At 58.0% G+C, this 21,380-nt stretch overlaps 1 protein-coding gene across 6 annotated transcripts in view; it reads right to left on the bottom strand.

The window, feature by feature from the left end:
- Positions 1-20,374: 20,374 nt before the first annotated feature.
- Positions 20,375-21,380, bottom strand: part of PRR5 (proline rich 5) — a 53,280-nt gene continuing 52,274 nt past the window's right edge. For all 6 annotated transcript variants that reach the window (XM_040637691.1, XM_040637688.1, XM_040637687.1 and 3 more), the window contains one exon: positions 20,375-21,341. In XM_040637691.1, the coding sequence (XP_040493625.1) occupies positions 20,866-21,341 (476 nt within the window). In that variant the 3' untranslated portion in view covers positions 20,375-20,865. The remainder of the gene's footprint in view (positions 21,342-21,380) is intronic.

Genomic DNA, 21,380 nt, shown 5'->3' with positions numbered 1-21,380 from the left:
CAGGGTCTCTAGTCATACCCCATAAAAAGTAATTTTTAGGGGCGCCTGGGTGGCTCAGTTGTTTGAGTGTTGACTCTTGATTTTGGCTCAGGTCCCGATCTTAGGGTCCTGAGATGAAGCTCCCTCTCTCCTGCCCCACCCCTGGTGTGCGTGCACACGCGCACTTGTGCTCTTTCTAGAAGGCACATGTAGACTCTTTGTCCAGACAGGAGGGCCGGAAGCCACTAGAACCTGTGCATGGTTCCCAGCTGAGACACCAGCAGCGAGATCCAAACCTGCTGCCCTTGCCAGAGGCCTGGTGCTCGGAAAGGGCAAAGGAACCTGTCCCGCTGCTGGGGCCGACCGCCCCTCCTGGGGCTCTTGGAGACACCAAGGTCAGGACTCAGCTGCTCCCACAGCCGGCTGGGCAGACAGGGCTGCTCCCTCCGCAGCACTGCGGGTGCCCTGCCTGGGTCCCAGGTGCTCACTCAGCTGTGCACGTGTACGCCACCTGCACAGCCCTCCCAGGTGGCCCGATGGCCTCTGAGTAATCTTAGCTCCCTTCCCAAAGGTTTGCTGGGGAAGCCAAGCCTGAGCCAATCGGCACACGGCAATTTCTCTGGTCACAGGAATGGGTTCATTCAGGGCCGTGAGGCACCAGGAAAAGTCTTCCAGATGCTTCTGGGAAAGATCTCAAGAGAGGACCACTGGAGAAGTCTCCCTCCACACAGCCATGTATGAAGATGAGGCTGCAGCCAGCTTGCTCCCCACTGAAGATCTGAGGTTCATAGAAAAGGCAGGGAACTGCCAAACCCTAATCAAGCCATACCTGATCTCCATACTCCCGCCAGACCATTTCAGCAACATGGGCCAATATAGCACCCTTGACTTCTGGGCCAGTTCTAAATTGGGTTTTCTCTTCATCATCAAAAGCATCCTGATACCTCGGTTGCCCCCCACCCCCACCCCAGGTTTGTAGAGGGGCTTCCTCTGGGCTCTGGCAGCCCCCAGCTCCATCACAGCCCTCATCAGCCTGTACCATGCGTCTGTGTGTCCTTGACCCATCACCATATGTTCACTGACAGCCAGGGCTGTGTCTGACTCACCCCTGAGTCCCAACATGTACCATCCCACGGCTGGGAGCATTTGCTGAACAAGAGAACAGACAAAGGGCACACAACAGAGTCTGGCATTCAAGGCCTCCCTGGCCCAGTCTTACCAATAATTCAGGGTCACTCCCACTGCCCACCTCACTCATTCCATTCCCCGCCATCCAGGCTGCTCTCTCCCAGAAGAGGACACAGCTGGGGCCTCTGCTATAATCTCCACCATACAGCTCAGACCCATCAAGGCAGAGGAACCTTGGGACCTCACCTCTCCTAAGGAATGTTCGATCCCGTGCTCTCCACCCTCAAACCCGTATCTCTGGCCCAGCCCTCTCTCCCCTAGTACTGGTATTCCAACTACCCAATCCATACGTCTCCTGACACCCTCTGAGGACCCACACCTGCCTGCAGTTCTTAAAATAAAATCCAAACCCCTGCAAACACCTGAAAGACTGACTCGTCATGCCTGGACCTGGCCACCACCTCATGCCACCTCCACGCAGCCCCATTCTCTGTGCTCCAGCCACACAAGCCTCAAATCCGTCTGAGGTTGCTCCTCAAACACTTCAAGCTGTTCCTGCCTCAGGGCCTTTGCACATGCTGTCTTGGCTACCTGGAACCCACGGCTCCTGCAGGGAGTAAAGGGATCCATCCATACATGGTTTCTATTATTACCACTGGCTCAAGTCCAATTCAATAATTCAGTCTGGGGGTGACTGGCTGGCTCAGTCGGTAGAGCATGCAATTCTTTTTTTTTTTTTTTTTTAAGATTTTATTTATTTGACAGAGAGAGAGACAGCCAGAGAGAGAGGGAACACAAGCAGGGGGAGTGGGAGAGGAAGAAGCAGTCTCCCAGCGGAGCTCGATCCCATAACGCCGGGATCACGCCCTGAGCCGAAGGCAGACGCTTAACGACTGAGCCACCCAGGTGCCCCGAGCAGGCAATTCTTGATCTCAAGGTTGTAAGTTCAAGCCCCACATTGGGTATAGAGATTACTTAAAAATAAAATCTTTAAAGGGGCCCCTGAATGGCTCAGTCAGTTAAGTGTCCGACTTGATTTCAGCTCAGGTCATGATCTCAGGGTTGGGAGATCAAGCCCCGTGTCAGGCTCTGTGCACAGCAGGGAGTCTGCTTGAGATTCTGTCTCTCCCTTTCTTTCTGCCTCCTCACCCCACGCTCTCTCACTCTCCAAATAAATAATCTTTAAAAAAAATAAAATCTTTAAAAATAAGAACAATAGGGGCACCTGGGTGGCTCAGTCAGTCAAGCATCTGCCTTTGGCTCAGGTCATGATCTGGGGGTCCTGGGATCGAGCCCCACATCAGGCTCTACGGTCAGCGGGGAGCCTACTTCTCCCTCTCCCTCTGCCTCTCCCCCTGCTTGTGCTCTCTCTCTGACAAATAAATAAATAAAATCTTTATAAAAAGAATCCAAATATTAACTGGCCACTGGATATTATGGAATTACGTTAATTTTTTTAAACATTTTAAGTAATCTCTACACCCTACGTGGGGCTTGAACTCACAACCCTGAGATCAAGAGTCGCACGTTCCACCAACTGAGCCAGCCAGGCGCCCCTGTGTTCGTTGTTTTAAGCGCGGTAATAGTACTGTGGTCATGTTTAAAAAGGGGATTCACACTGTGCTATTTACGGAGTCTGGGGACTGCTTTAAAATCATACAGGAGAGGGAAAGGAAGACATAGCGAGCGGGTGGCAGGGGTGGGATGGAGGCCTGGGGGTAAGCAGGTGCGGGTGAGCCTAGGCCAGGCTGGGGGGGCAGCATGGCAGCGCCCGACACTGGGATGTCCTGCTTACTTCCGAATGTCTGAAATCCTCCACAAATAAGAAAACAAAAATGAATAAAAAATGCAAGGTTTTAACAGCACAGAACCAAAGGCGGTGACCCGGGAGCGGCAGGGGCCTCAGAGGCACCCAGAACTTAGCAGAGAACAAGCCCTAAAGAAGAGGCACTTTCCAGAAGCCCCACCCACACACCCCCCATCCCCCCCAGCTGGTTCAAAATCCTCCCTGGCTTCAACCACCAAAGCTTTCCTGTCCATAACAAATGTGCCCGCCCAGCCGGCCTACCCTCCGCCCAGGGGGGGAAGGGAGGGGACAGCTCCCCAGGAGTTTCTGGAATCCTGACCTGCCAAACCAGTTCCCTCTGATGGACAGTCACCAGGCTCAACGGAAAATGAACTGCTCACCTGTCCAAGGTCACCGAAGGAAGAACTGCTGCCCCTCAGCCAGGGAAGGAATCGGCTGCACCCAAGTCCACGCTCTCCCGTGGTCCGTGGGTAGAACAGACGAGGATAAACACACTTAGAAAGGTGCCACGCCTGGTTTTAGGCACTTGGTGCAAATTAACTCATGTGATCCTCCCACTACCCCATGAGTAGGTAACAACATTGTCTGTATCTTACAGATGGGGAAACCGAGGCACAGAGCGTGGCCAGCAACTGTGGCTAGCAGCTCCGGGTCGCACAGCCAGCGGCGGGGGGTGGGGCCAGTGGTCAGGGAGTCAAGGCTCCAGGGCCAGCTGTGGAGTTCAGCAGCCCTCTAGCCCTACTGAGTGCCCACGCCGTCCCCTCAGAGCCTCGGGACAACCTGCCGCTTATGTAGCCTGTCTGAGAGGTCAGCAAATGGGCACCATGACTCAGCCAGGTCTCCTGCCCTCCGGGGACCCAGAAACCTGGACGGCACCCAGAACTGGCTGCCAGAAGTTCCAGGAGCTTTCATGCAAGGTGGCTGAGGCCGGACTCAGAAGCAGTGTGTCACCTGCAAGAGCCCCACACAAGCATCTTCCAGGCCATCCCCACCCCCAGTGCCCAGCCCAGAAGGGCTCCCCTCAAATGTGCCCCGGGAAACCCGGGAAGCCCCTGGACACGGTACATCTTCCCTGACCATCCATTTCAACCCAAGGACTGATGGAGAAGTTTAACAATTCATCTGAAAAGAAACTGAAAACAGCATTCCTATCTCCTGATGCTAACTTCACAGAGCTCTGAAGGGCGGTCCCTGGCAGGCAGGCTCTGACTGTCTCCACCAAGAAGGCGAACCTCAGTGCCCTGGAAGGCGCCACGGCCCAGCCGGGAGGTGTGCACACTGCAGCCACAGCACGGGGGGAGGGGGGCGGGGGGGCATCAGGCCGGCTCTCCGCCCAGCCCACTGGCCCTGCGACCTCAGAAAGTCACCTGAGCCTCCCTGCCTCCGTTTCCCCATCTGTAAAAGGGAACAGTCATAGTCCTGCCTCGTGAGGCTGCTGTGAGCGAGCGGCAGGGCAATCGAGCCTGTAGTTAGGGCTTGATGGCCCTTAGTGACAGTGACCACAACCCTCCTGGGGAAGGGTGGCCAACGGGGCCATTTCACAGGTTAGGAGGCTGAGTCCCTGAGAAAGAAAGTGACCTGCTCAAAAACTAGGTCTCTGCCTCCTCTTGCAGCTCCTTCCCCCTCCTGCTGCCTCTGTGCCTCAGTTTCCCCATCCCCGAAAGAGGGTCAAAATCAAAGAATGGGATGGATTCCTGGATGTGGTGAAGACGAGCACCCCACGCACCCGCAGGGTGGTCTGAGCTCTTGCTGTCCTGTCTTTAACCGAAGCCACCATTTATGGCGTGCCCACAACAGCCTCCGCCTGGACCAGCTTGTTAGGGCGATGCCATGTGTTCACAGGACGCTTAATCGAGTAAGCTTCCAGACCTTAAAACATCTCACTGAGGCCACATTTCAATGACTCAGTGATGTCATCCAAGGAAATTCCTACAGGCTCCACCTCTCTGGTCCTCCGGGCATTTCCACCCCACCTACAGGTGAATGACCCCGGCCTCAGTGTGGCCTCAGTGTGACCTCAACGTGCATACCTTCCATGCCCACCTCCCATCCATCTTCCAGTTCTATGGCTGCCTCCTCCAGGATGCCCTCCCTGACCTCCCACTAACCCCTGCCTTAGCTCTGGGTCCCCTGTTGGCAGGGACTGTGGAGATGGCCATCCACAGGAGTAGCTGGGCTCAGGCCGTACCCTGTGTCCCTCTTCACCACCCCCACCCCCGCCCCAAACACCTGCAGTGTTAGAGTGAGGAATGGTCAGTCACTGTATTAAAGGAGAAACTCACAAACAAAATCCCCAAAAAGCCAACAGGGACCAAGCAACGGATGGTCACTGTTGAGTCTTAACTTAAATTTTGAGTTCTCATCTGGATGAACGCTAACACTGCATTTCCCAGCCCCCCCCCCCGGGGGCACAGCACAGCGCTCTGGGGACAGACACGGCCTCTGACACAAAACCTCCAAGTCTGCGGCCACCGGAGGGCCCAGGCCATGTCCCCACCCCACAGGGATTCCTCCCCTGAGCCTGCTTCCTGAGGATTCTGCAGGTCCTTCCCCAGGGGCCTGAGAAGCCCCTCTGTACACCCCCCCCCAAGCCAATGCTGCGTTCAGTGACCCCAGGAATTCTCAGGCGGGCCCCATGCCGGGGCTTGAGAACAATGAAAGGAGCCAGGGCTCCTCCTCTAACTGATTCTGGAGCTGTGTGATCTAAGTTTCTGGCCCGCTAACTCCTGGCCTTCCATCCCTGGTGCTGACCCAGCCAGCAGCCCAGCCAGAGCCCTGGGTTTGAATCAACCCAGAACCCGCTCAGCCTCAGTTTCTCATCTGTGAAATGGAAAGATGGCTCCCACCTCCCTGGTTTGGGGTGAGGGGGCTGATGGGCCTGTACAGTGTGCAATCCTCCCAGATGGGAGACCATGAATTAGGGCAGGAAAATGGGGGGCCAGCCAAAGTTCGGACTGGGACAGCCCAGCCAGACTGAAACACGGAAATGGGGGAGAGAAGGAGCGGAAGGGGTCAGGGGTGAGAAAGGGGAGGAGTGGAGGGAGGGAGGGGGTGCAGGACTAGAGGGGCAGGAGAGGAGGGGAGCTGGGAGGGTGGGAGCCAGGGGGAGGAGGGGAAGAGGCCCGGAGAAGGCCCGGAGGGAGTGGACTGGAGGGAGGGGTGGGGAGCACGGAGGGCGGGCTGCAAGGCAAAGAGGGGGAGGAGTGGAGGGGGGCAGGGAGGGAGGGGTGCAGGGAGGGAGGGGTGCAAGGCGAAAAGGGAGAGCGTGCATGTGGCAAGGAAGGGAAGGAGAGGCAGGGAGGGGAGGGAATGCAGGGAGACGAAGGGAGAAGTCCCGGAGCAGGCAGGGGGAGTGCAGGGCAAGGAGGGGGAGGAGAGGATGGGGTCAGGCCGGGAGCTGGGAGGGGAGGGAGTGCAGGGCGAGGAGGGGGAGGGGAGCGGGGAGGGGAGCAGGGAGGGAGGAGGTGCATGGCGAGCAAGGGGAAGAGAGGCAGCAAGCAGGGAGGGGAGGGGTCCAGGGCGAGGAGGGGGAGAAGCGTGCTCCAGAAAAACCCAAGGGGGGACGGCGGGGAGGGCAAGAGACACCCTCTCCTGCCCCGCTCCCCCGCCGGCGGGACCGCAGGGTTAGCCCACGTCCCTGCGCCGCGTCACGTGTCGCCTCGCCCACCTGAGCGGGGACCCAGTCTGGCCGCCCACTCACACCCTCGGAACCGCGTGGCGTCCCCACGCGAGGCACAGGCGGGTTCCCTCCCGCGGACACCGGGCCTTACCTGCCTCCGGCCCCGCGGGCGCCTCACCTGGACTCCGCGGAGTGGCGACTCACCTGGCCCCGCCCCGGAAGTGGCCCCCGCGCCGGGCCCGCCCCCTCGCCCCGCCCCTGTCCGCGCAGGGCTGCTTTTCTGGAGCAGGGACTCCCTGGGGTCACTTGGGTCTCCTCGGGGCCTGGACGGATTGCACAGGTGAGCTCGCCTGGTGGGCGGGGCGGGAGGGGGAGGTGCAGTGAGCTCCGAGCCCCCCTTCCTTAGCTCCGAAGGCGCCCCTGGTTCTTGCCTTGTTCAAGCCCCTACTTGGCACAGCACCCACCCCTGGGGTTGACACTGTCCTTGCTGATCCATTTTCCCATTTTAGGGACATGCAAAGTCAGGTGCGGAGCAGGGAGATTTACAAAGAACTGAGAGGAAACATTCAATAAAAATCTACCAAAGCGTCTTCTGGGCCAAGAGCTGCCTTCCCTGGACTGCGGTGGGGACCCTACATTGAGCTCAGAAGCTCGGAGGACTTCCTGGAGGAGGCAGTGTGACCAAGACTTGGGCCTCTAAAGGATCATTCCGGGACAAGGGCTGCATTTCTGTCCATGGGAGCAGTTACTATCCCTGCCCTGAGGGGACACACCCTTACACCCCAGGGCCTAGTCTACACCCCCTTTTTGCCTACACTCCCTTGGATATCATCCGGCATCCTGCTTCCAGTATGGTCTATACCCTGATGATCCCTAACTTCTATCTCCTGACCAGAGTCCTGCCTGTAACGGCCCACCTGACATCTCCATGAGTGGCCAGCTCCAGCTCCTCTCCTGGGCTTCCTATCTCATTCTCAGCCAGCGCTGTCCAGACCCTTGGGGTCATCCTTGGCTCCTCGCCAGTTCTCACATCATATATGTGGTCCCTCAGCAAGCCCCGATGGCTCTTACTTCTAAATAAATGATGGTGTCACCACTTCTCTCCCCCAAGCTGGCCCAAAGAGATCAGGCCACCAGCACCTCTCACGTGGCTCATGTGGCAACCTCCTCCTGCAGGGCCTCCGTGCTCTGCCCTGGCCGCTTTGATCTGCCTCAACACAGCAGCCAGAGGATCCTTTCATGAGACAGTGATGTGCCCCAGCTCCAGTGCTCCCCCTCCCCCTCTCCCCACTTCCCTTCTGGGGGGAGAAGAGGTGGGAAGGGAAAAGCAGCTCCACAGTCCCAGGCTGCTTTGCTTGGGGGTTGGAACAGCTGCTGGCCGACCGTGTGATGGGCTCTGGGGTGCCCAGTAGCCACTGTGCAGCCCCCAGGATCATCCATCAGGCATCCTGACCTCTCCCCACCTCTAGGGGGCGTTCTGACTGCAGAGGCCAGTCAGCATAATATCACCCCTCTTAAGGGGTGATGCTTAAAAGGTTCTCGAAGTCACTGAGCCTAAGCCTGTCAACACAGGCCTTCTTCATGCCACAGCGAGGAGTTCAGGCCAGTCCAGCTGGAATAGTTGGGGGAAAAGAAATCCTGCTTTCTGCTTTTCTTTCCCCCAACCTAGATGAGGAAATTTGGTGCACTAGAAACACTGAGCCATCCTGCGACCACAAAGAGCTACAGGCCAAGAGATCTAAACAGAGATGGCAAGGAACTCAGTCCTTGGTGACATTGAAGAGCCCCTGGATCAAACCTGTCCTGAAGGCTACCCTTCCTCTGGACTTTCTAGTTTGATACACCAATAAATTCTGTCATTGTTTAAGTTAGTTTAGAGTTTTCTATTTCTTACAACCCAAAGCATCCTCTGATAACACACCCTTATACCATTTAACCAAATTGCAGAGTTTCTCTCCTGATAGCACTAGTGGACAAAAACCCCAGGGAAGACCTCTGATTGGCTGAGTCTAAGACACATAACCGTTCCAGGGGTAAGAAGGGAGTTAGAGCAAGACTTTATCCTCCCCAAAGTTAAGACAGTCAGCTTCCTGCCAGTTTTGCTAATGATAACCTTGAAATAAATGAATATGGATTAGTGTAGACAGGACCAGTGCCCGGCTCTAGCCGCTGGTTGTTGCCATTTCATGGCAGGCCAGGGCTGCAAGGCTGTTTGCTCCCTGCCTGGCTCAGAGTTGCACCAGCCCCAATCAATGTGAATGAAAGAATGACCCCAGTTTCCTTCTAGCTTTCAAAGAGGGTTCCCACGGCCTCCATGCTGACCTCGGTCTGTACCTTCTGAGTAAGTTCTTCCCAGCATATCTCTTACTCAGGCAGAAGACCCTGCAGGCAAAGCATCCGCTGATGGGAGCCAAAACTACCCCTCCAGCCACGTGGTCCCCCCTGAGCCAGCAAGTCCCCCAGGTGACTGAGCCCGGGATAATGACCGACCTGACCTGTACCGCCCACCTGCGCGGACCCACTGACCTTCGCCCCCCATTTTGCCGATATAAACCTGGACGTCTTTTCGGCTCTTTGGGGACAGTGTTTAAGATGTCAGTGCGCTGTTTCCCCGGCGTCGGCCTCCCTGAAAGAAACCCCTTTCCTGCGTCACTGCCACTCATCTCCCTGCCTTACCATCTTGTCCGCAGGGAGCGGCCACACCTGGTCTGTTTGGGGCCCCCGAGCCGGGCGCTGTTGTACCCCCTGCCCCGGGGACATCATCACCCACGCAGCTGCCTTTTTGTGTGCAAAGAATTTGTAACCAACCTCACCAACCAGCCTGTTCCACTAACACAGTACACCTGCGTATTATTTATATGTGCCCTCCTTGCTCCTAAAGGACTCCAGGTAGCGAAGAGGGGACTGCGGTGCTTGCTTGTCCCCCACATACGTGTCTGAGCTTCCGGACGGAGCAGAAATGGGCCTATTTCTACACCAACTACTTCGCTCTCAAAACATGACAATGACACCAAGGACTTGATTCAAGCCGCGACTCACACCCTTGATCTGGTTGTCTATCTAGTGCCTTAGGCTATTCCTCTTTCTTTCGGTATCCATGCAAGATGGTCTCCCACGGAAGAGGGACAATTTGCAGGTTTTCTGTTTTAAAAAGCAACTTGGGACAGAAGAGAAAATATCCTCCAGTGGGTGTGCGGCTGGCGCCCCTAATTTCATGGTATTAAGACATGGAAGGGGCAAGCCACCCTCCCCGCATTTGCGTTTGTGAAAATCTCATACAGATTCCACAACTATAGCTTAGTAATAATAAAATATGTACAATAAAGAATAATACAGAACAATTACCGGGGAAACAATGCAGGTGTGTTCCGCTGTTCATGGTAAAAGGAAAGAGAAACAGAAAGGAACAGCAAACCCCAGGCGGGTCCCCAGTTAGGTTCTTCTGTTTTCCCCAAGTGCGTGTAATCAGCAAGCCACCAGTTACTCATTTCCTTTTGTTGCTGTAATGCCGTGCATTTCAAATGCCTTGCAATAGAAAGACAAAGAATAATAATGCGAAACGAAGGAATTACATCTGAATGGCATTATTCCCGGCTTTATTAAATTTGCTCTTACAAATGTTTATGAAGTCGGAGATCTGGCTCTCCCCCAAGAAGCAAATTCCACATTAATAAGCACTGGGGGTTGGAGAGCTTGAAGGAAGGAGGAAATAAAGATCCTTTGGTCCAAGGTCTTCGGCTGCACATTTGTTTTCTCGCAAATTAACTCTTCCTGCCAGCTGCTTGAGCCAAGACTTGCTCTGCTTTGAACCTTATTAAACCCTCGAAACCAGGATTTCCCTGCTGAGTGTGGGCGCGGCAGCTGGACTGAGCCTAACGGGATCTAGATCACGTCCTACTCCTCTCGCTCACGGGCCGCCCCGAGACCCAGCGAGGCCAGGGCCTTCCCTGCAGCTGTCAGGCCAGCTCAGGGCAGGTGTCCCACCCACCCTCCTAGCGTTTCAGAGCAAATGCATCTGGCTGTGAGCATTCACTGCGAACTGCAAAAAACCCACGAGCACCCCCACCGTGTTTTCTGGGATCGTTTGGACCTAATTGTTGAAGTCCTTTTGATTTGCGTCTGAGCAGGCCACACTCTTGATGCCCTATTTGACATCATGGTGGGACACTGGTTGTGCCCTCTGGCCCTGGGCACCTTTCACACGCCCCTGCTACACTGGGATTCCCACTCTTCCTAGTCTCTCTGTGCAAGGTGGCCAGACAACGGGTTTACCCAGCCTCCTTTGCAACGAGGGCCCAGACAGGGACTTAGGCTCCACCATTGTGATGTACGCGCTTAGGGAGGAGCCAGTCCTGAAATATATTACAGTGGAAAGGGCAGCTGGGCAATGTGTAGTGTAGGGGGTGGGGGAGGCTGCAGTGACTACAAGTACCCAGGGCATGACTGGTATCAGTTCTGGTGGCGGCTGTGGGTTCAGTCCAGTGCAACCGGAGCATCTCTGTGCAGTGAGAGCATCCCTGTGCAGTGGGAGCATCTCTGTGCAGTGGGAGCGTCCCTGTGCAGTGGGAGCGTCCCTGTGCAGCGAGAGCATCCCTGTGCAGCGGGAGCGTCTCTGTGCAGTGGGAGCATCTCTGTGCAGTGGGAGCGTCCCTGTGCAGCGGGAGCATCTTGTGCGATCACTGTGTCTCTGTGCAGTGGGAGCATCCCTGTGCAGTGGGAGCATCTCTGTGCAGTGGGAGCGTCCCTGTGCAGTGGGAGCGTCCCTGTGCAGCGGGAGCATCTTGTGTGATCACTGTATCTCTGTGCAGTGGGGGCATCTCAGCGCGTGGGGTGTCCCAGTGCAGGGACTGCTGCAGCGGCTATTTTCCCATCAGGTCTGTCCTTTGGGGTGGGTTGAGGCACCATTCCTGGAAGGGAACAGTCCCTCAGTGTTGGCCCTCCCACCTCCTGACAACTCTGGGATCTCCCAACATCCTTTAACGAACCCCTTCTCTATAATCAGCCAGAATCCGCTTCGGCTGCTTGCCAATGAGAACCCTGCCTGATTCCACATCCTCCTGTCTTACGTTCCTCTTCCCCCGCCAAACACAGGCTGACATAAATCCCCATAGTGAAAAGAGAAATGTCAGCATGAGAAATTCTTCTTGTGATAATGTGGATGATACTTTACATTTTTATAGCTTTTTACAGCCTGTTAAAGCAGTTCTGAGCTCTAAGCAAACACATCATTCAATGAAGAAAAGCGTTATTGGGGTAAGACCATCCGTTTATTATTAAGCCATTATCACTTTCAGGTCAAAACCCATTAAGTACTTGTCTGCCCAACGCATTGTCATCTGCACGGAGCTGTTTAATCAGGGATGCCGCTGTCTGGGAGCTCACAATCTTACATTCACATGTGTCCACAGTGCATGGACAAGAGCAGAAATATCATCAAGGTCACGGAATTTGATATTTGGAAAAATCTTTGCTACAGATGCCGGGAGCTGAGGATGGAAGACTTGCCTAATGTCACACAGCGTGGTAGTGACCAATGCAGGATGAGAACCCAGGGTCCCAGGTCTACCCAGGGGGGCTCGCAATACACGTAAACACACAAAACAGCATATCCCACTCAGCCTTCTCCCCATTCACGAACCACTTTCCTCTAGAGTATTTGGGAAAGAGGAGTGTATCAGTCAGGTCAAGCCAGGTTATGCCACAGTAACAAACATCCCCCAGTCTCAGGGGCTCCCACACACTTAGGTCTACTCCTGATTCACACTGTATGTCTGCAGCCCCCAAGACGTCACCTTGCAGAGTGGTCCCATCTGGAATGCTGCCAATGACCATGAAGAGGGGAAACGAACTCTGGAGAGTCCCCACCTGGCAGCCCCGAAGGGCCCCACGTCCCTTCTGCATAGAACTCATTTGCCAGAGCTGGTCATGTGGCCCCGCCTGCCACAGGGGGACAAAGAAGTGTGGGCTTTCCAAGTGCTCAGGAGGCGGAGAGCAGAGGTGAGGTCTTTCTTCTTTTCTTCCTCCTTTCCCCCTTCCGTCCTCCCTCCGTCCTTCCGAACACTTTCTGAGTGTGCAGTACATTCACACTGCATGGTGTGAGTGGGCAGAACTCTTTTCATCTTGCAAAGCTGAAACTGTCCCCATTAGACTCTAGCATTCCATTCCCCTCCCCATGCCCCTGGCGCCCACCTTTCTACTTTTTGTCTCTATAACTCTGACGACTCTAGGGGCTTCATATAACATAGAATCCTACAGCCTTTGTCCTTCTGTGCCTGGTGTATTTCACTGAGCAGAACGTCCTCAGGGTTCATCCATGTTGTGGCAGGTGTCAGGATCGCCTTCCTTTGTAGGACTGAATGATGTTCCATTGTGCAGATGGAGTACGTTTGGTTTGGACACGGCGTTGCTCCCACCTTCGGGCTACTGTGAATCGTGCTGCCATCAGCATGCAGATATCATTTCAAGTCCCCACCCCCAGCCATTCTGGGTTTATACCCGGCAGCCTTTCTTTTAAGTCGTGGGCCAGATACTACTTTCACAGTCAAATGGGCAGTCACAGATGAGTCTGGTCTTTGGAGGCACACACGGCTCTCCCAGCCTTTCTCCCTTATCCTGGAGTCTTCTCCTCCTTCGCTGGGGGCACTCTCGGCTTCAGGAGGCTCCACCACCGGAGGGAACCCCTCCTCTCTCTCCCTCCAGAGCACAGGTCTCCTCCCTCCTGTGATTCCTGGGCCTCTGGCCACCCAGCGCCCAGCGGTTCCTTCCTAAAAGCAGGAGCTAGTCCTTCTAGAGACTGACATCACAGAGAGCAAAGTGGGCACTTCGGAGGACGCCTCGTGGGCCAAGGCCATCCCCGCTGAGGTCTCCTGCTAGTGGTGGCTGTGGTGGGGTGCACGCACACACACACCCCAAAGCAAGTGTTAGCTCTCAGAAGGGGTGCAGGCAGCCAAAGGCACTAGGAAGGCTACAGTGAGACACCCCCAGTTTCCCCAAGTGCCACAGTGTGGGCAGAGCTCCCGTGACCGGGCTGGGCTCGTGGCCCCATGGTGACCCTCCTCTGACTTCTGGGATGGGCTTGGGGGTCTTGCTGCCTGGGGAACGGGCCCATCACCCCCATCAGGGTGCTATGGAGGGTAACGTGTCCCCTGAAAACTTGTATGTTGAAGGCCGAACCACCAGAACGACTATATTTGGTGATGGGGGCTCCAGGGAAGTAACTAAGGCTTAAATGAGGTCATAGGGTGGGGCCCTGGCCCCAGTGTCCTGAAGGAGGGACACGGAGGAGCTCTCTGTCCACCACCCGAGGATACAGTGAGAAGGTGACCGTCTCAAGCCAGGAAGAGAGTCCTTAGAGAAACCCAGCAGTGTGGGCCCCCGGATCTCGGGCTTCCAGCCTCCAAAAGTGTGGGAGATGGATATCTGCTGCTTCAGGCCCCCAGCCTGTGATATCTGTTCCATGGCCGGACCTGACGAAGGCACAGAGCCTCAGTGAACGCAGGCAGATGCCTTGAACAGCCATTCCTCTACCCCTCTGTTGAGATGGCACTGGGCAGAGGGTCTCTGGGGGAGGAGGGAGGGGGCCTCTCTCCCAGAGCCACGTGAATGTGTGACTGTGAGTGCACGTGCGTGCAGGTGTCCGTAGGTGTGTGCGTGTGTATGTGAATGCCTGTGTGCGTGGCTGAGAGCTGAGACAGAATAGCCCAGACCTTGGCGAAGGCGCCGATAGCAAGGTGGGGACAAGCCAGAGAACCTTCCCGCGGTGAGGCCCTGCATCTGGAGCCTGGGGCTGGAGGCGAGCAGGGCACACACAGCCTGGGGAGGCCACGGAGATGCAGAGAGAAGGAGAGGAGTTTCAGCAGCGGGGGCGAGTGGATGAGTGGCCCTGCCTGCCTCAAGCGTTCCCTTTCCCTGAGGCTGCAGTGGCAGCTGGGAGGGTGAGGGGTGGGGGGGCTCCTGTGCCAGGAGGACACCTGAGTCAGCTCCCAGCCCCCGACCAAGAGGCGGCCAGGGGAACCTGGATGGATTCTTTGCACGTAAGATCAGGGGCTTCCCAGGGTCTCAGGATGGCTGCTTCCAGGCACATGGGACGTTGATTCTGGAACTCCTGCAGGGGGGAGGGGAGAATGTTGGCTGTTGTGTGTGCACATGTGGGACCTATATCCTTGGGAGCACAGGTCCTCGGTGGGATGGGACAGCGATGAAATCTGAGTGTAACCCCGAGAGGGGCGGTTGCCTCGGCCCCTCCTGGGCAGGACGAGGGCTCATGGTGTGGCCTTCTCCCACCCACTGGGTCCTGCATCATCTGTCCCGGCTGCCAGGAGCAGCAATGGGCGGCAGCAATCACAGTGGACAGCTTGGCGGGCTGGGCACACCCATCCACCCGAGGTTTGAACAGACCAAGGAGCAGACCCCCCGGGGGGCTTGGACTTGAGGCCCCAAAGGGTGTATCCCACTTCTCCAGGTCCCTGCCAGGCCCGCCCAGACCAAGCCCCAGGAAGGCCCAGCCCAGCTACAGGCAGGGCCAGGGGGAAAGAGGGGCTGGCCCACGGGGCTAGGGGCTTCTCTGGGGGCAAGGAGGGCAGAGAGTGGCCCTGGACATGCTCAGGATGCTGAGTGAACCCTGGGGACAGACCGGGACCCAGGACAGATGCCAGGGCTGAGTATGCCCCTGGAGTGCTGGGGGAGGAAGCGGGGACCCTGGCGAGGGAGGCCCTCTCTGCAAGCTGCTCAGGGCCGGACCACAGAGCGAGGCTCCCGAGCAGACTGGGACGTGTTAGCGGTGTGTGCCTGTTCGCCTGTCAAGTTTGGAGGCCGTGCCAGTCCCGCACGCGGGTGTTCCCACCCCCCAGCGGGGAACCCACGTGTTCGCGGCGTGCTCCATCCAAAAACGAATCCAGGCAGAAATGCCAGTGCCATTTTGAACCAAAGTCTGGGACGACATGAAGGAAACGAGGGGGAGTGTGGAGAGGGGCTAAAAATACCGTAGGATTTCCATCTACCTTTTCCAAGAAAAGAACCAAGGCTCCCTCTGGCCTGGCCTTCTTTCTTCTGAGGGGCTCCTGTGCCATTCAGCTCATCCAGCAGACACCTGCTGGACGGGGCCTCCCCAAGCCAGGCCCCGGGTGGGGGGGCACAGGTCCTCAGCCACGGGTCCCACGTCCCCATCCCCAAATGCTCAGGCTGGCGGCCACCAGATCTCTGCAATGGGACAGAGCCGGAACCGAGCTCTGGCACTGCCGCCCTTACAGCTGAGGGACCACTGCCGGCCTCACACCTCTTGGAGCCTGTGCCTTGCCACCTGTGAAATAGGATGGGTGGTAGCAGCCAGCCCTGGGGACGGGGACGGGAGGGTGACGCGCAGTGCTGGCCCAGAGCAAGAGCGTGACGTCCCTGGGGGCCAGGAGAGCTGCTGCGCCAAAATTCTCCCCTGGCCCCCAGAGATGACTTTGCCCACACCCAGTTCTCCTGTCTCCGGAAGTAGGTGCCTCCTGGTGCCTGGAAGGACCCTTGTTAAGAAGGATGACAGGCCGGGTATGAAAGTCTGAGACCAAGGGACTGAGCTGAATTTTTCAGCCAGAAAAGAGGGAGACGATGAAGGGGCGGGACCAGGATGGTTGCGTGCCATTGGCAGGACAGAGACGGAGAGACAGAGAGAGAGAGACAGAGAGAGAGAGGTAGAGACAGAGACAGGCAGGGACAGACACACACACACACACAGAATTGTCTCTGCATCGATGAGCATGAGCCGGAGGGGAATCTGAAGTCTAACGGGGAATGCAGGGGTGCGTGTGGGGCGGTGAGGGTGGAACCGCTCTCCTGCAGGCCCCCCTCCCCCAGGGGAGGTCCGCGAAAACCCCCCTGTCCCGAACGCTTTGGTGCACTGGGCATGTTCAGGGAGAATGCGATGCAGGAATGAGTCCTGCTTTGGGGCCTGGGCTCCAGTCGCCCACTGTTCCCATCCTGTGTCCTCTACCAGGAGGGGACCCTCATTTTACTCTCACCCCTCCTGGATTCCAGGGGTGCAAGCGAGGCGGGCAGCCCGGGCCGTGGAGCTCCCTATGTCTTCAGCCGGACTAGCACAAGGCTGCCTTCCGGGGCTCACGGTGTGGTAGGAATGTCACAGGCCTTAGGTGCAGGTGGGGCCTGGGGGAGGCTGGGCCAGGTTTCCCCACAGGGACCTGGGAGCCTCTCGTACTCGGGCAGACAGGTCCAGGCTCAGGGAAAGCAGAGAAGGGGGTGGAGGTGGAGGTAGGAAGCAGCAGCGGGCCTCATGGAGGTGATTGTGTGTGTGTGTGTGTGCACACATGTGCCTATGCGTGCACGGGTGTGAGTGTTACACATCCACGGAGGAGGGAGTCGAGCGTGGGGAGCCGGCAGCCAGAGGCAGCCTACAGAGGCCTCCCCACGAAGGGCCTTCCAGCCCAGGCCACAAAGCGGGGCACTCCCGCCCCGGGCACCGGGCAGCCGTGGGGGGCTCCGGGCAGGCAATGGGAGGGCAGCCCCTCCGGCGGCCCAGCGCTGACCCGACTGGCCGGGGGTGCAGCTGGGGACACAGGCAGCCCAGACGGATTAGCAGGGGCCGTGGAACAGGCAAGAGGGCGAGGCGGTGTCTAGGGTGACAGGTGGAGGACCCGTCACTTTCTGAAGTGTTGGGTCCCAGGGACTCCGGTGGAAGGGGAGGCCGGCAGGCCCATCCGGGCCCCACCGAGGAAGCCCGGCAGCGCCCTGAACAATTCGCCTTGGGCGTCCGAGGCCCCACGGCGGGGTTTCCCAGGGGAGAGCGCTCTGGAGTCCCTCTGCCCTCAGAGGTGAACTGTTGGTTCAGACTCGCTGAGCTGCTGGTGGATGAAACTCGGGCGCCGAAAACTCGTGGACGAGCAACGGCAGCTCTGTTCGTTCCCTCCCGTGAAGAGCGCCGTCGGCGAAGCCCAGCACCATGAGCAGCCCCCAAGGTTTGTCCCCAGCAAAGACCAGAGGCTCACGTCACACCCAGGCTATGCTGAGACCCCGAAATGTCATCTCTGCTCCTGACTGCTCTGATGTCCCGGTGAGCATGAGCCCCGCGTGCTGTCTGGCTGTTGATCCGTCCGTGGAGACGCGCGGACACCACCATTCACACACTTTAAAGACGGGCCGGACGTCGTGGTTTCAACAGAGTTGGCTTCCTTTGTGATGTTACGTATTTTATTGCAAAAACACTATTCTAAGGAAGTGTCCCTGGGCTTCTCAAGTGCCTGAAGGAGTCACACAGACCACGTCAAGACCCCCTGGGACGGAGTGTGGAACCCCCGCTCTGTCGTGCGGACAGGGGTTTCTCCAGATGAGTTTTTAAAGACCATTTTTTTGGTTTTCCACCAGATCTTCCCACTGCGGGACCCTCTGTGGCCCCTGCAACCCCATCACCGTCCTCTTCATCCCCTGAGGTCGCCGGGCAGAGCAGGCGTCCCATTCCCACAGCCGCGACGCTCCCCGGCCTGCTTTTGGGCGGGTTTGTGGCGACTTTGACTATTTAGCAGGACTTTTCCTTTCAGACTTTAGGAGCACCTGCCTCGGAACGAGAGGGCTTCCGGCACACGGATCCCCCGGGATCTGGCTGAAATGCAGAGTCCACATCGGCAGGTGTGGGCTGGGCCTGAGACCCCACACCTGAGAGGCAGGAGGGGAGGAACTCCGGAGAACCTACAACAGACAAAGACAGGAACAGTAAGACGGTTTCTCACACCCCAGCCCCGGAGCTGCATAGGAAGCACTCCATTGGAGAAGGTTCCCTGGTGATGCCGTGGGCAGATCGACCACTAACCAATGATGTCACTCATTCAACGGACTCCTTGACCTGTGGCTGGGGGCTCGGCGGGGCCAGGACAGGCGGCCTCCTCGTGGAGGGCAGACTAATCACGGACTCCTCAATCTGAGTGGGTCTCCCAGGGCTCAGCTCTCTTCCAGGCCATGGGGTTGCAGATGTACATAGGGGTTTCTCCACTACGGGAACCCCTGCAGAAGGTTCTGGCCCCACGACCCGTTTGCACCCCTGCGCTTTCAGTGACAAGTCCCATGGAGGGGACAGGTGGAGAGGCTGGAGGCAGGGGGTGGGTGGGGTGGGAGGACCACAGGCCCCTGGGGCAGACACAGAACCATAGGCCTGCACTGACCACAGCCATCTCGGGGCTTGGCCTGAGCTCCCTGGTGGCCAAAGTGAGACCTGATCAGGGATGTGACCTTCATTGTAAGGAAGTTTGGTTCTTGGAGGGGACACCGGTGGCCAAGGCCCACACATCTGTGCGTGAAATGTTCTGTGCGTTTGGGGGGTCTACCACATTAGGTCCTTTATCCTGATTTATGTAATCCCTGGTCCTGATTTTTCACATGTGATTTACCAATTTATAACAAGATGTTTTGATGCAGATTATCATTAAACATTTCTCACCAAGGCTGGGTGTAACACATAGACCTGCTCCTAGCCCAGATGACGAGCTGCTCCTTTAAGGAGTGTGGGGCAGGGGTTGGGGGCAGCCCCAGCGGAAGCAGCCCCTTGGCTTCTTCGGGACCCAGGCTCGGCACCCGCCCTCCCGGGGCTTCAGCCTCCCCGTCACAGGTGAGGCCCCACTGGCTGGCGTATGGGGCCACCCTCCACCCAGGGCAGGATTTGGAGAAGAGCTCAGGGGTCCCCACAAAGGCCATTGGAGTCCCCAGGGGCCTGGGATGCCAGATCTCCTAGCTCTTCACACTAGGAAGTGGGGACATAACAGAGGGCCCAGCACCCCAATGAGGGCAGAGCCCAGACGGGTCCCTGCCATTTCTGCCCTTTGCCTGGCCCTTCTGCCTTGACGGGACCCTGCTGATAATGGTCCCACCCCCCTTTCCCCACCCCGTTACCTGGTCCCAGGCTTATCCTGGGTTCCATGAAGGAGCTGGGAGCCAAGGAGGGCTGCTTAGGGATCTCAGCCCCATTAGCCCAGCCCAATGGCCATTCTTGTTGGTTCTCAGACCAGGGACAGGCTTCCGGCCCAATTCCAGCCCCTAGGCCCAGTTCCCCGGAGGCTGAGGTCACTCACACTTGCTCTCCCCGCTGCCCAGCTGAGCCCTACCTGGGCCCCGCCGGCCTGTTCCTGGAGCCCCTTCCGAGTGCCGAGCGGCCACGGAGCTCGTGAAGTCCGTACATTCCCACGTCACAAACGCCAAGACCGAGCTCCCTCTGGCTCTACCGCCCCACCCCACGCGTGCATCGTGAACTGAAGCAGGGCTCCTGGCTCCGGTCCCCTAGCAGACAGGACCTCATCCACGCAGGCGGCTCTTCTGGCGGATCCCCGTGGGCTGGTGGCCCCTGTGATCTGGCATGGGGTGAGGCATCAGCCTTCCTTCCCTGACCACCTCACAGCCCCCTTTGGTTAGGCCTGCTCCCGGGGGGGGGGGGGCTGGTCTATCCTTTCATTTTCTTATAGGGTACTCTCTCCCCACCTCCAACAGAAACTTAACTCCACGAGAGCTGAGCACCTCGGAGTCAGAGGGTTGGCTTTTAATCGGGTGCAAAGAACGTCCCTCCCCCAGCCCAGAAGAAACCTCACACGCCCTTCTCCCCCTGCGCGCCACGCTGACCCCTGACCCTTTGAGCGTGCCCCTTCCCCACCATGGTCCCAGCCACTCCTGAGAGGCTACCCAGCTTTCCAGCTCTGCCTTCTGGGGCCTCTGGGCCCCACTGTCAGGACAGGACAGACAAACTGGACTCTAGGAGCCCGCCCTTCCTGGGAGCAGGGAGGGGAGGCCCCAGCGAGGCGAGGGGAAATCGGAGGGTGAACACCAGGGAAAGATGTCTGGGGCCTGGCGTCGCAGACACGAGCTCGGGATCCAGGCAGACAGCTTTATTCCAGCCTCTTCCTGCCCACGGCCGCCCGAGCAGAGTGAGGACAGGCTGCGCGGAGGGTGTGGGACACGCACACACGGGTCACGCTGTGGCCTGAGGTGAGTGGGAAGGGGGAAGGCGGGTCTGCTACCGACCCCCACTGCTCTGGGAATCATTCTGGAGGTCTGGCTGAGCCACAGGATTCAGTCTCCGTGGGTGTGGACGCTGGCGGGCTGGGGCAGGCTAGGGGGGTTGGTGGCCAGGTCTGTTCCGTGCACACAGGGTGGACCAGTGCGCCTGGTGACCCGCATGAGGCAGGTGCAGCGGCCAATGGAGCGGGGCCAGGGGCTCCGGTGGTGACGCTTTTTCCAACAAAGACTCGGGAATGGCAACATGGCTGGGGCCCACAGCCGACCGGACAGGACAGAGTAAAAAAATTCTTGCACACACGCACCCCACAGGCACACACACGGGGTCAGTAAAAACTCGAGGCCCTCACACGATGCTCTGCCGACCCCCGGCCCCCTCAAACTCGGTTGTGCCCGAGCCCCGGCCCCGGCCGAAGTCAATGAAGATCCCTTCCGAATCCGAGTCCACGGATTCCAAGATCTGGTCCACCAGGTTCTCTGGACTGGAGGAGGGCGGGGAGCTGCGGGCCATGCCCGGGCCAGGTTCAGGGGGCTGGGCGGGGGGATACAGTCTGCTGGGGCAGGGCCCCGACTGGGGGCCCGCAGAGGGTCTGAAGGCCCCAGGGGGAGTCTGGCCAGGCGTGTCGGAGAAGTCCTGGGGCTCGGGGCAGGACGTCATCTCCGAGACCGAGTGCCTGCGGATGCCGGTGCCTCCGGCTGCTGCTCCCTCGGCCTCGTGCTCTGCCACGGGGTTCAGCAGTGGGGTGTTGTAGCTCTTGGAGCGCACCACGGGGTTCTTGGCCAGGACATCCCCGGAGCGGGAGCGGCGCAGAAAGTGCTTCTCTGCAGAGACAGACAGACAAAGTGTCAGGCACGGTGCGG

This window comes from Ursus maritimus, unplaced genomic scaffold (assembly GCF_017311325.1).
Source record: "Ursus maritimus isolate PB19 unplaced genomic scaffold, ASM1731132v1 scaffold_21, whole genome shotgun sequence".
In the NCBI taxonomy this organism is placed as follows: Eukaryota; Metazoa; Chordata; class Mammalia; order Carnivora; family Ursidae; genus Ursus; species Ursus maritimus.
This window is presented reverse-complemented; position numbering and strand designations above follow the sequence as displayed.